Raw genomic sequence first — 16561 nt, 5'->3', positions numbered from 1 at the left:
ATGGTCAAAACCAGAGGTAGTTTTCAGCAGGTTCTGACCAGTTCTAGAGAACCGGTAGTGGGAATTTTGAGTAGTTCGGTAAATACCACCTCTGACTGACCATCCATTCTCTGCCTCCTGAGTCCCAACTGATTGGGAGGAAATGGGGATTTTGCAGTAACCTTCCTCTGCCATGGCCACCAAGCCATGCCACACCCAAAGAACTGGTAGTAAAAAAATTTGAATGCCACCACTGATCAGAATCTATCCTCCATCCCTCTCCCCCCGTCACAAATGATGAAGTTTTTTGGATGAGAAACCAAATGTTTTATTCTCCTTCCTCAAGGGGAAAAAACAGTCTGGTTTCCTTTTGAGACAACTATGGCTGGGTGACTGAGAATCCCCACAGACATGATGACCCCAAAGGCCCCGATGGATTGTGTTTTATGAGGTCACCCGATGTGATTTCCCGTAGTTCCCGAGGTGCAGGGGTGGGTTCCTGCCAGTTCTAACCTCTTCTATAGAAGAGGTTCCACAAATCTACCGTGCCGTTTAGAACCGGTTCCAACTCCCTCACCACGCTTGCCCCACCCGCCGCTCACTGATTGGCTGGCTCACCAATCGCCCCCCCCCGCCTCTAAGAGTCCTATCTAAATCTCAAAATCTTAAAGCTGTCAAGTTTGAACACCTTGGGGTTTTTTCTAAAGGGTTAGGGGTGCAAGGGTCTTGTAACTTGACAGCTTTAAGACTTGTGTGCTTCAAATGCCAGAGTTCTTGAGCCAATATGACTGGAGGAGGAATTCTGGGAGTTGAAATCCACAAGTCTTAAAGCTGTCAAGTTTGAACATCCCTGGGTTTTTTTTTCTAAAGGGTTAGGGGTGCAAGGGTCTTGTAATTTGACAGCTTTAAGACTGCACACTTCAATGCCAGAGTTCCTGAGTCAACATGACTGCAGGAGGAATTCTGGGAGCTGAAGTCCACAAGTCTTAAAGCTGTCAAGTTTGAACACCCCTGGGGTTTTTTTCTAAAGGGTTAGGGGTGCAAGGGTCTTGTAACTTGACAGATTTAAGACTTGCACACTTCAATGCCAGAGTTCCTGAGCCAACATTTTGGTTGCTAAGGAAGAGCGTTGTTGCAAGTTTCACCACATTTTACAAGTTGGTCACGCCCACACAGTCACATGACTGCCAAGCCACTCCCACTTGATCACATGGCTGGCAAGCCGCTCCCACTTGGTCACATGGCTGGCAAGCCACTACCACAGAGCAGGCCACTCCTACAGAAGAGGTTCTAAAAAAAATTGAAACCCACCACTGCCGAAGTGGCACAAAAAGCAGTTAGTGTTATTGACGCTACCCCAATCCAGGTTCAGGACAACATGCGGCCAATCCTGACAGTTTTCATCCAGGACAAATTAAGAGCAGAAACTGGGGCTGCAATTCCTTCTTCCACTTTCATCTGCCAGGGATGTAGGGAACAATCACATGTTCTGCTTAGCACTATGGTGAAGCAGGGTTGGTCAACAGGAATCTCCTTCTTTCCTCAGAAACTTTACGGCTGTGATGTCAATTTAACCACCACAAAAAAAGGCCTTTATGCCATCTGTGAAGTTGCCCTGCTGCTGATCTGCCTATCAACATTGATGCAGCTTCTCCTTTTTTGATGCAGCACTGACTCACAAGGGTTAAGTTTTGCTGCTTATTGACACAAATAAATGTTATTGAATTGATAACATTGGGGCATGGAACCAGGAAGCAATTCTTCAGATCAGAGACAGTTTGGAGTGACCAGAAACAAGGGCAGTTCTGTAATAAGACTGAGCACTGAACTGCATTGTTCAGACTCTCTACCATGCCACGTTAATACAATAGAAAAGAATAGAATAGAAAAGAAAAGAATTCTTTATTGACCAAGTGTGATTGGACACACACAGAATTTGTCTTTGGTGCAGATGCTCTCAGTGTATATAAAGAAAAATAAAATAGAATACATTCATCAAGAATCATAAGATACAACACTTAGGGATAGTCATAGGTTACTAATAAGCAAATTATACTAGGAAACAAATAAAACAATATAGCAACATGATTATAGTCATAAGTGGGAAGAGATAGGTACTAGGAAGGAAGAGAAGAGAAGAACAATCTTAGTAAATAATTTGACAGTGTTGTGGCGATTAGTTGTTTAGCAGAGTGATGGCATTCGGTGGAAAAATTGTCCTTGTGTCAAATTGTTCTGGTGTGCAGAGCCCTATAGCATAGTTTTGAGGGTAGAAGTTGAAACAATTTACTGTATGCCCAGAATGCAAGGGGTCTGTAGATATTTTCACAGCCCTCTTTTGGACTGGTGCAGTGTACAGGTCCTCAGTGGAAGGCAGGTTGGTAGTAATTGTTTTTTATGCAGTTCTGAATATCCTCTGAAGTCTGTGTCTGTCTTGTTTGGTTGCAGAGCCAAACCAGACAGTTATGAAGGTGCAGATGACAGATTCAATAAGTCCTCTGTAGAACAGAATCAGCGGCTTTTTGGACAGCTTGAGCTTTCTGAGTTGGCACAGAAAGAACACTCTTTGTTGTGCTTTTTTGATGATATTTTTGAAGTTAGGTGCCCATTTTAAGTCTTGAGATATGATAGAAGATAGACACTTGAAGGTCTCTATTGTTGATACTGTGTTGTCTAGTATTGTAAGAGGTGGTAGTATAGGAGGGTTTCTCCTAAAATCTACCACAATTTCTACGGTTTTGAATGTATTTAATTCAAGATTGTTTTGGTTGCACCACAACCAATGTCTTCTCCAAGAATCCAGGTTCAGCTCAGTCAACTCTACTGGGGCCAATATGGTATGGTATGAGGGAATGTGTCTTTTTTTTTTTTTACAGACTTTGAAATATATAAAGCTTTACTTTTTATTGAATTTTAGCTTTTTGTATTGGTTTTGTGTTGGTCACTGTGTAAGACTAGTTGTCTTTTTCAAAACCGACAGTCCCAATCCGATTGTGGGAGAAATCAAAGGCCACCTCCTTGAGCCCATTCCCACGAAACACTGGCTTCATAAGGAAAGCCCAGGTGTCATGTCAGTGCATGAGTCGGAGGCTAAGTGGCTATGGAGGACAGTGTCAAGTAGCCGTAAAGGAGGGGAGGCATACAGTGTAACCAAAAGCAGCCCTGGAAGCCAAGCAGATCCTAGCTTTTGATCCTATTGTCACCAGGGTGCATAAGCAGGGATTCCATCAGCAGAAAAGCACCATTTCAACAAGGTCAGATGAAATAAGCCAGGCAGCCTCATGCGTAAGAAGGGGATGAGATGAGAGATGACTGCAACGGTGCAGATGTCCTTAAAATAGCGAGCCATTGGGTGATGTATGGATAAACCCTCTATTCAGCATACACAAATTCCAAAAGGGAGGATGCTGGACAGGCAGGGTCAGGGGTGAAATTCAGCTGGTTTCTGACAGGTTCTGGAGAACCAGTAGCGGAAATTTTGAGTAGATCAGAGAACTGGCAAATGCCACCCCTGACTGAGTGGGGAGGGAATGGAGATTTGCAGTATCCTTCTCCTGCCATGCCCATCAAGCCACGCCCACAGCGCCGGTAGTAAAAAAAAAATTGAATTTCGCTACTGGGTGGATTTGCACCAGCAGTGAGTCTCTCAGAATCCCATCTCAGACACTCTTCCACACAGAGAGCACCCTCCCTCCCTCATCTTTATTCATCCTGAAACGTCTGCTTTCCAGATGTTCTTTCAACAACAGGTCCCAATTTCTAAAATGATTCTTTTTTTTTCAATCACTCTTGGCTATAAAAGATGTTGCTCTATGGCTGGATTTTGTTTTTGTTTTACCTGATTTCATTTGTCTTAAGTCTGTGTGAGGCTTAATATCTAGTTAATATTCCAGTTAACACCAAGCTGGGGGAAGATAATCTGCCAAGTCGATCTTAGTAACAGATGAGCCAGTAACAAGAACTAGAAAAATTAACACATAGAGAGCATTTTAAACCAAACCTGCAGAAAATTTGAGAGTCTGTTCTTGTTCCTTGATCTTCTGGCCACTGACAATTCGGGGTTGTCTTCCAAGGGCTCCTGAAAGTTCCAGAAGTACTCATGTAACCGGTAGGTCCATTGTCCCAGGGATCGAATGTGCAACCATATGGTGTCTTTGAAGAGAAGGAGAAGACTGAATGAGGTCTTCTTGATTAAATTAGTAGGCTGAAGCACAGCCATCACCGAGATTAGTATGAAGTAACAATATGGACTCGAATCCGTTTTCTGGAGGTGGCAAGATCAGGGTAGGGTATAGAGCAGAGGTCTCCAACCTTAGCAGCTTTGAGCCTGGAGCAAAGCTGGTTGGGGAATTCTGGGAGTTGAAGTCCTCCAGACGTAAAGTTGCCAAGGTTGGAGACCCCTGGGATAGAGCAGGCAAGGGAAGGGATAAATCAAACCTTTGAACACTTTGCTTTCCATTCACCCAAGACCCCTGGAAGACATCATTGAGACATAGGGGGTTCCCAGTGTCAAATGCGGTAGGGCTACCTTGAGTTTTGTGTTGGGGGTTCAATAGAGCCAGTTTTGAATCTCAAGCTCAGGCAGCAGCCACCAGCCAGCCCATCGTCTATGTCCATTTCTGGGGAGTCAGATCTGACCAAATGGACATGCAGCTTAGCGATCTCATATCTGTATGACTGCCATGTGCTCTAAGCAGGCTATCTTTAAACCATCTTCAGAAGCTACAGCTGATCCAGGATGCTGCTGCTTGTATGACCAGGGGCTGCACTGCTTTCCAGTTTACTTGAGGATTCCTTTTAAAGACTCCCAGAAGTGGCAGAAATTGCCTGATCTGGGCTGGTTTTAAAAACTCAGTGAGATTAGGCCTGACAGCCATTGGCTGAGAGATCTTTGAGAATTTCATTTTTTTAAAATATATAATTTTTAATAAAAAATGTTTAAACAAGACATAAAAGCTAACATGAACAAATGAAAAACAAAAGGGCAAGAAAAGAAAAGGTTGAAGAAAAAGAAAGTTGAAGAAAGAAAATATAAAGTGGCTTCCATTATTCTTCATGGCAATGGTAAATACAAACAATATACCTCCCATCTCTAAAGTTACACCATGTTACTCTTACTCCTATAATGTTACTTATATAATCATCAAAACCATAAGTAACAAGTTCATTTCACTCCCAGTTTTACACAAAAAAGTCCATAAGAGATTTCCAGTCACCAATAAAGGTAGATGCTGTCTTTACTCTAATCAAAGAAATCAATTTATCCATTTCGCTCAACTTCCCCAACCATTCCTCCAGAGTGGGTCGTTACACTGCAGTTGATGCTCCAACACAATTTGACGTTGGTCAATGGAGGTTGGGGTCACCCATCATAGCACCATAAGCCAGGAGGTGCTGGGCAGCTCAACGGGCATTCAAGGCATCCCATTTCTCAGCATCCAGAGTGGTCTGGGAACGGAGGGTCAGAAAGTCCAGAAGAGAATGGAGCCACTGCTTTTGACACAGAGGACTCCATTCCCTGGCAGATGCTCCTGTCAAGGCCAAAGCCCTGGACTTGAGAGGCATGCAGCTGCCCTTCAGATGGTCAGTCCCCTACCTGGCTGCTCTGGAGCACTGCTGATAGTGAAGGGGTGCCACTCATACCGGGCGATGACCGGAATGTTCAGGTACACAAAGTCGCCAGGTTTGTAGTGGAAAAAGGGGGGCCTCTGAATCACCAAATGAGTCACCTGGATTTTAAAAGAAATAACATGGGGACACACATGGTTTCTTCTAGTAAGGATTCATTGGGCAATTAGGGAAAAGGCCTAATTGTTCCTTTTCTAGTCTCACCAGCAAGTTATCTATGCTGATACCCATTTCTCTTTACTTTGCCATTTGTGGAACCCACCTTGGAGGGTAGAAGGTTGACTTCCACAATGTACAGCCCACCGACCCGTGACAAAGTGGCTGCAAAGGCTTTCTCTCCCAGGAAGAGAGACCCAGGGATCACAAACCACTTCCAGAAATTAGCACCGTGAACAATCAGCAAAACCCAGATGGGGATGTAGAAAAGGTGAGTCCAGTAGAAGACCTGCGGGTGACAAAGGAAGGGGCACATTTTGGAGAGCAAAATGAAGTTAGGCCGATGGAAGTTGCCGTTGTCACAGTCAGTCTGTGCAATCCTCTTGCAGCAGCTAACCAGGTAGTCCACTGTTTCTTCAGTTTCTTTGCAGAGGCAGCGCTTGCCCTCTGTTGCTGTCTTCTCAATTCTAGCTTTGTATGATTATTGGCCACATAGCCAGGTAGTAGTTTAAACTGCGTTGGCATTTTCAGCCACCTATTGAATCTTTCCCAAGGATAGGCAATTTGTAAGCTGTTCCAAATAAAGCTGCCTCTTTTAATGGACCGATGGTGATTTTATCAATGCCAAAGGTCTTCAAGTGATGCTCCAGAAATTTTGGTGGTATTATTATTATTATAGAATTGTATCACAGCGGCCAGTTGTTTCGCCGGATTTGGCATTGGTTACTAGTCGGGCCCCACCCAGGGGCCTAGGACGTCATAACGTATTTTCGTAATATGCGTGCAGTTCCAAGCAGTGCGGCTTTTTGCATTTGACTGATGGTGATTTTGTCAATTTTTAACTGTTTCAAATGTAATTCCAGTGCTTTTAAAATAGCACCCAGTGTGCCAATTACCACTGGAATTACCACTGCTGGTTTGTGCCACAGTCGTTGAATTTCGATTTTTAAGTCCTGTTATTTTGCGATTTTTTCATGTTCCTTCTCGGCGACCCTGCTATCACCTGGTATTGCGATGTCTATGATTGTGACCTTATTTTTCTCAACCAGTGTGATGTCTGGTGTATTATGCGCCAGTATTTTGTCTGTTTGTATACGGAAATCCCACAAGAATTATTATTATTATTATTATACAATTGTATCACAGCGGCCAGTTGTTTTGCCGGATTTGGCATTGGTTACTAGTCGGGCCCCACCCAGGGGCCTAGGACGTTGTAATGTTGTTTATTATTATTATTATTATTATTATTATTATTATTATTATTATTATTATTATTATTATTATTAGGGTTAGTCATACAATCAGCCAGTTGTTTAGACTGGATTTGGCATTTTTATCCACCTATTGAGTATCTTTGTCAACTCAAGACAGTGAAGATACCTAACACTCCTGCTCCCTATTTCCTCCACAACCGAAACCCTGTAAGGTAGACTGAATGGAGAGAGAGGGACTGGTCCAAAGTTATCCAGCCCACATTCATGCCTGAGGAGGCCTAGAACCCACCGTCTCCATCAAGTGAGCTTTCTTGGTTTAGCCATCATGCTTTTTCCAAGGCTGCATTTTGCTGCTAAGGCCTTGCTTTGGCAAACATCTGGCTCTCTTTCTGGATAGGTAGGCATACTAGCAAGCAAAGTACTGTGCAAATGGGGAGACTATTGGGACTAACGGGGACTCTGGGGAGCGATGCTCATCTCCATTTCAAGGCCATTGAGCCAACACAAGGCCATGTGGCCATCATGACATCAGGGAGTGCTGTTATCTTCCCACCGAAGTGGTGGTACCTATTTATCTATTCATGCTTTGGAAGTGCGATGTTGGCAGGAGCTGGGGTGAGGATGGGAGCTCACCTCATTGTGTGGTGTTTGGGTCTTGAACCTGGACTGCCAGCTTTCCAGCCAACAAGCCCAGTGTCTCAACCACCATGCACCACCCTTTGCGGGATGAAAAAAGGGCAAAATAAGCAAAGAAGGCAAGGGAAGGCTGAGCATGTCACCTCAAAATGACCACTCCTGCGGACCAAGGTAGTGGAACACACGAGCATCAGGGAAGTGAGGAGCTGCAGGAGAAGACCCGTCAGAGAGGCAGTTCCATGAATCCATCCAATGCCAGGGCGGGTGGTGAAAAGGTATTCCCAGAGACAATACCCTCCTTTGGCCTGAGACAGCCTCACTAGGATAAAGGGAAAGACTGGATAAGTAACTCCTTAAAACAGCCTTTTGCATTATGGGGGCAATGCTGGATTGCTCAGGTGTGGTGGCTCCCGGTCCATTTTGGGTCCTAAATTCAGAATGCTGTTTCTGACTATTAAAACCTTCATGTCTTAGGACCAGGTGCTTAAAAGTTTTGCTGGCTACCAGTTAAACATATTATTAGCAGGACAGATCACATCTTAAGTGAGACAGGGACTTCTTTGTAATGGCACCATAGCTGCTAGAGTCAGAGAGATCCCCTCTTGTTTTAGAGGTGAGGTAGAGGAAGATGGAAGGGAGAAGGAGAGAGGGTAGGAAGGGGAAGAGAGGAGTAGGGGAGAGGAAAGGGAAGATGGAAGGAAAGGAGAGAGGAAGGAAGTAGAGAAGGGAGGGAGGGAGAAAAGAAAGAGAAAAAGAAGGTGGTGTCAAAACAGGGGGATGGTAAACAAAGCAACCCAAACGGTATGTTATAAATGGAATGACAAATGTATAAGAATGATGAATGTAAAAAAGAATAATAACTATGTGAATGTATACCTATAATTGTATATGGAGAACAAAAAATAAACAACTTTTTTTTAAAAAAAACCTTGGTTTAGAAATTTTAGACCCTGCCTGAACTTGCTATAACTTTGTGTTGTTTTAGGCATCCGTGGCTAAATGTATTTTTATTTTTCTATTTCTATTTTAAATGTGTCATAATTTTTATAAAGTGCTCTGGGATAGCAATGAAAGCAATTAAATAACAGAAGAAAAACATATGAAACAGAAAATCTGAGCAGCATTTACCAAAATTGATGATGTGAGCTCCCATGTGGAGGAGAGTTAGAGCACCCACTATGTATCCCATCAGCTGATGCAGGATGACGTTCAGGTCCAGGGGCAAAACTTTAGCTATCCAGGTGGTCCTTAGCCAGGTGAGAGATCGGCGTAACATCAACACCTGGGGACGCAGGGCGGGTGGGGTGAAGAAAACAGCTGAATTGAGAGGGGCAGAAATGTTCATCCTTCTTTAAAAAACGATGCATGCAAAGCCATCATTCTGGTGGCTTTGAGCAAAAATGGGCCATTGCAAAGTTATAATTTAAAACAAGCTTGGATTTCCTACTGAACAGCAGTTGCAATGCTGTTTTCCTCCGGAAGCCCTTCTCCAACTTTCCCTGATCACCGCCTTGACCGGTTGGGATGTGGGATGCAGCCCATTCCTCACCAGTATGAATGCGCAGTTGAAGTTCAGGCACTGCCCACAGCCTCTGGCCACCACGATCCAAAGGCCAGAGCCAGCCTGCTTTAGGGCAGCCAAGGTGAAGAGGATAATGTTCACACATGCATAGCTACCCAGCAGAAGAAGCTTGTTCTTGTTGTTGTACCAATATACAGGACTCAGGATGTGTGGGATTTGGCTCTTCCGGGGAGCTGTGGGCGGCTTTAGCCAACTTGCAGCACTGAAAGAGAAAGGAGAGAGGAGCTAGTGAAGTTTTCAGGGCTTTTCAACATCCAGAGGGATACAGGAAGACTCAACACACAGAAGCCCAAAGGCTACTCTTCCCCTAAGTGCAGGGCAGGAAGCCATTCCTGAAGTCTTACTGATTAAGATTTAATAAATAAAAGCCCATGTTTTCTTGGCACATGTAATCTGGTTGATTAATATTCTTAGGGGTGTAATGATACACAGATATATCAGGGGTGGATTTCAGACGGCTTTACTGCTGGTTTGCTCGTGCGCACGTGTGCATATGCGCACTGGATGCATGCTGTGTGCACATGCGCAGTTCAATGGAAATTGTTCTGCGCATGCACAGAACTAAAAAAAGAGATGCCAATGGCGGTGACAGGGGAACCAGTACGGGGGCGTGGCCAGCCTGGTTGCTGCCGGCTCTGCGACCCAGGCTGTCATTCCACTACTAGTTCAGCCAATGGTTGTGGAGGTTAGCATGCTGTATGAAAGCTTTCAACATGAGACGCTACCTTTGAACTTCCAGGTTGTTCAACCTGATCCTGGCTGCAGAATTCCCCGGCTTCAGTCCTTTCTGTAACAGTTGTGATGGCTTTCTCCCAGACTCTGAAAAGGGAGCTTTCAAAGCGTTCCTGAAACCATCCTAATGGATTTTATTAGGCTTCTTTCAACCTCACCAAATGAGTTGCTGCCATTCCAGGGTGAGAAAAGGATTCACTTATAGGTTGGAAACGAGTGGCTGATTTCCAGTTACTGTTCTACAGGTACTATTAGCAAGAGGGTCTTGTTCCCCCTCAAGGCATCACTACCCTTCAGACACTATAAGGGTCCAATCCAATCATCTATGTTGCATTTAGAAAGAGGTGCCACTTCAGTCCCAGGTCCAGCTTCAAGGGGCAGTTCAGTCAAAGCTTCCTGCCAACATCCCCTTCTCCCCACATCCCAAAACTCCCCTTGGGGATGTTTCTCAGATTAAGGAACAAGCAATTGGATAACAGAATACCAGAACAACAGATTTCAATGACTTCTCTCTTCACCTGCACTCCAACTACCAAAGCTGTCATGGTAGTGAAAAGATGATTGCTACAAGATAGCACCTTAGGTGACAGAAACTCAGCCCAGGACAAATACACTATATTGCCAAAAGTATTCGCTCACCCATCCAAATAATCAGAATCAGGTGTTCCAATCACTTCCATGGCCACAGGTGTATAAAATCAAGTACCTAGGCATGCAGACTGTTTTTACAAACATTTGTGAAAGGATGGGTCCCTCTCAGGAGTTCAGTGAATCCCAGCGTGGAACTGTGATAGGATGCCACCTGTACAACAAATCCAGTCGTGAAATGTCCTTGCTCCTAAATATCCCACAGTCAACTGTCAGCTGTATTATAAGAACGTGGAAGTGTTTGGGAATGACAGCAACTCAGCCATGAAGTGGTAGGCCACGTAAACCCGTCCAACATCAGTGTGTGACCTCACAAATGCACTTCTGGAAGAATGGTCAAAAATCCCCATAAACACACTCCTGAACCTTGTGGACAGCCTTCCCAGAAGAGGTGAAGCTGTTATAGCTGCAAAGGGTGGACCAATGTCATATTGAACCCTATGGATTAGGAATAGGATGTCACTTACAGTAAATTCAAATGCGAGTAAAGGCAGGTAAGCGAATACTTTTGACAATATAGTGTATATAACTATCAGAAACCAAAAGGAACGGATGAACCAGCTGAAGTTTGTCAATCATCTTCATGATCCTGATAGGTCCATAGAACTGGGATGGCACAGAGCATGAAATGTCCTTCATCGGAAATGACTGATGTTGACTGGATTCAAAATACCTGATTGTTAAATTCTCCATGATTTCTGGAAAACGCTGCAGTTCCCCTCGGAGCTCCTCAAAGGTTATGGATCCACTGTTATCAGAGTCTGCTGACTCAAAAAGAGCCATTGTCAGGTGATCTAGCTTCTCTTCAGGCAAAGATATTGAGCTCTCTTTCAGGCATGATTTTAAGACCAGGCGTAATTCATCGGGTTCAATGGAGCCGCCACCTGTAAGAAAACAAATCCGCTTGGCTTGGTGTAAGTTCCTATAACAGTCCGTCCTTGATCTGGGGGGTAAAAACTTACACCCCTCAGAGAGGGCCCGCAATTTGGGGGTCCTCCTGGATTCGCAGCTGACACATCTGTCGGCTGTGACCAGGGGGGCCTTTGCCCAGGTTCGCCTGGTACACCAATTGCGGCCCTACTTGGACCGGGGGGCACTTCAAATGGTCACTCAGGCCCTTGTCACCTCAAGGCTCAATTATTGCAATGTGCTCTACATGGGGCTACCCTTAAAAAGCATTCGGAGACTACAACTAGTCCTGAATGCACCCGCGCAAGCGATATTGGGTATACCGAGATACACCCATATTACACCTGTCCTCCGCGAGCTGTACTGGCTGCCAATTGGTCTCCGGACGCAATTCAAGCTGTTGGTTATTACCTTTAAAGCGCTTCATGGCTTAGGACCAGCCTATCTGCGAGACCGCCTACTGCCACACACCTCCCAATGGCCGATAAGATCCCACAGGGTGGGCCTCCTTCGGATACAGTCAACCGGACAGTGTCGGCTGGCAGGCCCCTGGAGGAGAGCCTTCTCTGTGGCTGCTCCGACCCTGTGGAATCAGCTACCCCCAGAGGTCCAGACCTTACCCACTCTCATGGGCTTCAGGAAAGCCGTTAAAACCTGGCTGTTCTGGCAGGCCTGGGGCTGTTGACCTTAGTGTTAAGGTCCAGCCCCGATTAGAACGTATGTGTGTTGTGAATTTTAAATTATTTTTTTATTTTGCTTTTCTTTTTTCTTCTTTCACTGTAAGCCGCCCGGAGTCCTCTGGGATTGGGCGGCCTATAAATTTAATAGATGAAATGAAATGACAGGTTTTATGTGCTCACCTGCTGCCTCTGTGGCCCGGTTCACGGTACTGGTCTGTCTCCCAAGGGTTGGGGACCTCTACTCTAGATTAAACTGGGACCTATTCTTTATACTCTTTGCATAGTATTTCAGAATCAATCGTCTTTCCCCAATAGAGTCTAACTCCTTGCTGATCTTACAAATGAGCAGCCTATCTCATAATCTAGGTATGATGGTTTAGTCCAGTATTTGAAGATTTCTCTCAGATACAGAGATCACAATCAGAACTTTTTGTCGTTGAGAGTTGACAAGGGTTTCTGCATCAATTGATAAGTGGCATTTCTTGAATTTTTCAGTGTTCATTACTCAAAGGCACTAGATCTGCTGATAAAAATACACAGCTTTAATACCATCCCAGATACAAAAGTAGGAGCGCTGGAGGCTATTCTAGGAGGCACAACTGTTGGCAGCCAAACATGGGCCTGGAAAGCAAAATCTCATTTTGATAAAACACGGATTATCGGATTCATCCGTTTGGAATTTTACCATCCACATCGTAGACCTGAAAGAGGAACCGGAGCTTGTCGGTTTCACTCCCATGGATCAGCAGTTTTAAGGTGTTCAGGAGCTCATCCAGGCTGATGGTTCCACTTTCATCGGAATCAAACAAAGCGAAGAACCGGTCACCAAAAAAAGACTGTGAGAGAGGAAGTTGGAGAAGGTTTGAGAGTTAGAGGTGAGCTCCAGAAGTTTCTATTGTCTTGAGGCTTTGATTTAGAAATAAGTGATCCAATCTCTGAAACACTAAATGACAGGGGTTATGTTCATTATTGACCATGATAAATACAACTGTATAAACCTGCCTTGAGATTTGTTTGTGGAGATTCTCAGTCATCCAGGTCACAGTTATCTCAAAGGTGCCTTTTTTTCCCTCCTTCAAAAGGCAACTGGACTGTTTTTTTCCTTGTGGAAGAAGAAGAAAATGTTTCGCTTCTCATCCAAGAAGCTTCATCAGTTCTGGGAAGGATGTAAGGATAGGTACTGACAGTTGAGACTGGATGGTGGTGGTGGGGAATGGAAGAATCGATTCCTTTGACATGCTTGTTTCTTGCAGACGTTTCATTACCCAAACTGGGTAACACCATCAGTGCTAGTAAGGAGCACTGTTTGCTGTCAGTTTTTATATTCTAGTGGCTTGTGTTGGTGGGGGCGGTCTTAGAGATTCTTGGATTGAGCTGTTTGATGTTTGCTTCTTTCTTCCTTACATTATGTGTTGTAGATGACTCCTGTTTTTTTCTTTTGGAGTTGTTGGGTCTTTTGGTCTGCTTAGGATGTTTTGAAGGGTTTTAATTAAGCCAACTAACTTTAGTTAAACCAACTAGTGGGCTACTTCTGTGTGGTTGAAGTAGCCTGCTGGTGGTTTCTGAGATATTCTGAAATATTCTCAATGTATGGTAGTATAATTCTTTTTAGGGTTTGGGTTGGTTGTGCTATATACAGTCCATACATCAAGAATATCTCACAATATCTCAGAAACAACCAATAGTACTTAGACTTACATACTGTTTTACAGTGCTTTACAGCCCTTTCTAAGAGGTTTACAGAACCAGCTTATTGTCCCCAACAATCTGAGTCCTTGTTTTACTGATCTTGGAAGGATGGAAAGCTGAGTCAACCTTGAGCCTGATGAGATTTGAACTGCCAAATTGCAGGCAGCCAGCAGGCAGCAGAAGTAGCCTGCAGTACTGCATTCTAACCACTGCTCATCAGACTACTACAACCATATGGAATCAGCATAGCACACGAGCCAACTAAAGCTACTACAATGTAAGAATTGCAACAACTACTGTGTAGGACAAACAGGCAGAAGACTGGCAGAATGCATCCACGAATACCAACTAACAGTCAGAAGACATGAAAAATCTTAAATTTCACAACATATAGATAGATTTAATCATAGTCTCAATTGGGAAAATGTGACCATCCTAGACCAAACCAAGTCCCCAAACACCAGGGAATTTCTAGAAGTCTGGCATGCTGACAAATCAGCCATCAATAGATGCATAGATATTAACAACATCTATTGACTATGCAAAAGAGAGAATCAGCTGCCCCAAAAAGAAACAGAAAGACCCAAGCATCTCTCTATCAGCAATCAGCACCCAGATCAGCATAGATTAACTCCAAGGTTAACATTTGACCAAAAATCAAATAAATAATACCCCAATCAAGAAACTGCCAAATACCCAACAGCAAACAGCCCAGTCAGAGAATATCTAAGACCATCCCACCAAAGCTGACATTGGATAGGCTATAAAACTGACAGCAAATAGCTCTCCTTACTAGCACGGAAGGTGCTACCTAGTTTGGTTAATGAAACGTCTGCAAAAAAACGACCAAGCTCAGAGAGCAGCAGGAGGGGCACTTCATGTCGACCTGGAGCCAGAAATAGTCTCCTTTATTAGAATTGATTGTGGGAGGGGGGTAATCAAAGGATGATATTTCTTTGCAGTCATCTGATCATTTGCTCTGAGAGCTTTTGAGGCCATTTGAGGGTTTACCTGTGCCCTCAATATCACCTGAATGAGGGTGCAATTGGTTGTGGGATCTTCTTGGAACAGCTGCAAGGACCGTGTTGTAAACTGGAGATAGGTGGTATCTATCCCTCCCCCTCTGTTGAGGGAGGGGTGTTCAATTCCAACATAGATGGATTCCTTCCAATCCCCCTCCCTGCCATCAGAACTGGTAAGTTTCTTGGATGAGAAGTGAAATGTTTTCTTCTTCTCCCGCAAGGAAAAAACAGTCCAATTGCATTTTGAAGAAAAAATTGCACCTTTAAGGTGCTTTTTTGAGGCTTGTAGTATATGTTCCAGACAGATTAACAACTATAGCTCTCTAGTCTAAGAATGCAAACAAATGAGAAAGGCAGATGTATTAGTCAAGCATCTATATACGGATAAAACTCTTGTCTCTGTAAGTGGCTGAAACAGGGCACATGATAGGCCAAAAGATTTTCAACAAACAGGCTAAGTCACAAAATGCACCCAAAATCTAGGACTCATGACTTCCGTGGAATTGAAATTTCATAAAACTTTTTATGACAAAAATTGTCATAAGGATTTATGACATAATACAAAATGTCAAAAAATAATTCCTGTGGCTCACTGCTAATGTTTAACATATATTATGTATATAACATAAATTAGGCTTCCTTCAAGGCAGATGCATCTCTGAATAGCTCCCAGAATTTTTAAGAATTCTTTCAGTCCCGTAGAAGTTCTCCCTTGTTGAAGGCGTTGAGGAATAGTGAGGAAACCTCCCTGAAATGGTGAGCCCAGCAGTCACAGGTTGCCTAGTATTAAATTAGAGACTCACAGAAAAGCTTGAGTAGAGTCCAAATCAAGATGAAAAAACCCGCCTCATGTTTTAAACCCCTCCTATTCCGTGTGTTCCTCAACTCTCTTGACTTTCCATCTGAGTGGTCCTTCGTTCCCTACTCTAAGGCTTCTTGGACTTCCGCTAAGATCAATGGTAAATTGATGGAGACTCTGCAAAATGCTTGTATTTTCTGTGAATTATAGATGGGCACTTCCCCACATTTTATGTTTTTGGTTAATTGTTTTAATTATTTCAATATTTAATATAAGTGTCAAAGTTGTTTTAACTTGTGAGCTGTTCAAAATCACATAAGTGAGATAGGCAGCTATAGAAATTGGAATAAATAAATAAATGTTTTAAAAAATCTGTCGTTCCCCCCCCCCCCCTTCGATAGGTCTCTCGACTTTAAGTAGCGTATCAAATACATGGATCAATTCTTCAATTCTATCAAGGAAGAGAGGAAATAAAATATTGCTGTACGTTTTGCTTGCAACAGTGGTCATTCCGAGCTGGGGCACATCTCTGTCACCCACACAGCTCAGTCAGACACAACTTGCCTCCTTCACTTTAAGTGCTGTTTTGAATTGTTCCAAGTTGATTTCTTTATTGTCACCAGCAATATTCTCAAACTGCTTGGCTACCCACATGAGCCACTTTGTGTTGTCTTCCAGGTTCATGGTTGTTAGTCCTACAAGATAGATAACAAAATAACAGAGTTGAAAGGGACCTTGGAGATTTTCTAATCTAGTCCAATCCCCCAAAGAGTTTTGGGAAGCAGGAGACCCTAAACCAACCTCTTTCTTGAAATCTTCCAGAGCTGAACCAACCACAACTTCTGAGGTAAGCCATTCCACTAATTAATTGTTCTTACTTCAGGACA

General features: G+C 43.7%; 1 protein-coding gene across 1 annotated transcript in view; it reads right to left on the bottom strand.

Annotated features, from left to right (window-relative positions):
• Positions 1 to 16358, bottom strand: part of NOX5 (NADPH oxidase 5) — a 32006-nt gene extending 15648 nt beyond the window's left edge. The window contains exons 1-9 of the mRNA XM_032233174.1: positions 16239 to 16358; positions 12850 to 13000; positions 11249 to 11459; positions 9163 to 9397; positions 8742 to 8895; positions 7757 to 7932; positions 5870 to 6052; positions 5576 to 5708; positions 3980 to 4131 (exon numbers count right to left, since the gene is read on the bottom strand). Of these exons, the coding sequence (XP_032089065.1) occupies positions 3980 to 4131; positions 5576 to 5708; positions 5870 to 6052; positions 7757 to 7932; positions 8742 to 8895; positions 9163 to 9397; positions 11249 to 11459; positions 12850 to 13000; positions 16239 to 16358 (1515 nt within the window). The remainder of the gene's footprint in view (positions 1 to 3979; positions 4132 to 5575; positions 5709 to 5869; positions 6053 to 7756; positions 7933 to 8741; positions 8896 to 9162; positions 9398 to 11248; positions 11460 to 12849; positions 13001 to 16238) is intronic.
• Between the last annotated feature and the right edge of the window lie 203 nt (positions 16359 to 16561).

The sequence above is a fragment of the Thamnophis elegans genome, chromosome 16 (genome assembly GCF_009769535.1).
Source record: "Thamnophis elegans isolate rThaEle1 chromosome 16, rThaEle1.pri, whole genome shotgun sequence".
Taxonomy (NCBI): domain Eukaryota; kingdom Metazoa; phylum Chordata; class Lepidosauria; order Squamata; family Colubridae; genus Thamnophis; species Thamnophis elegans.
Note: the sequence above shows the minus strand (reverse complement) of the source record. Positions and strands in the feature narration are given on the sequence as shown.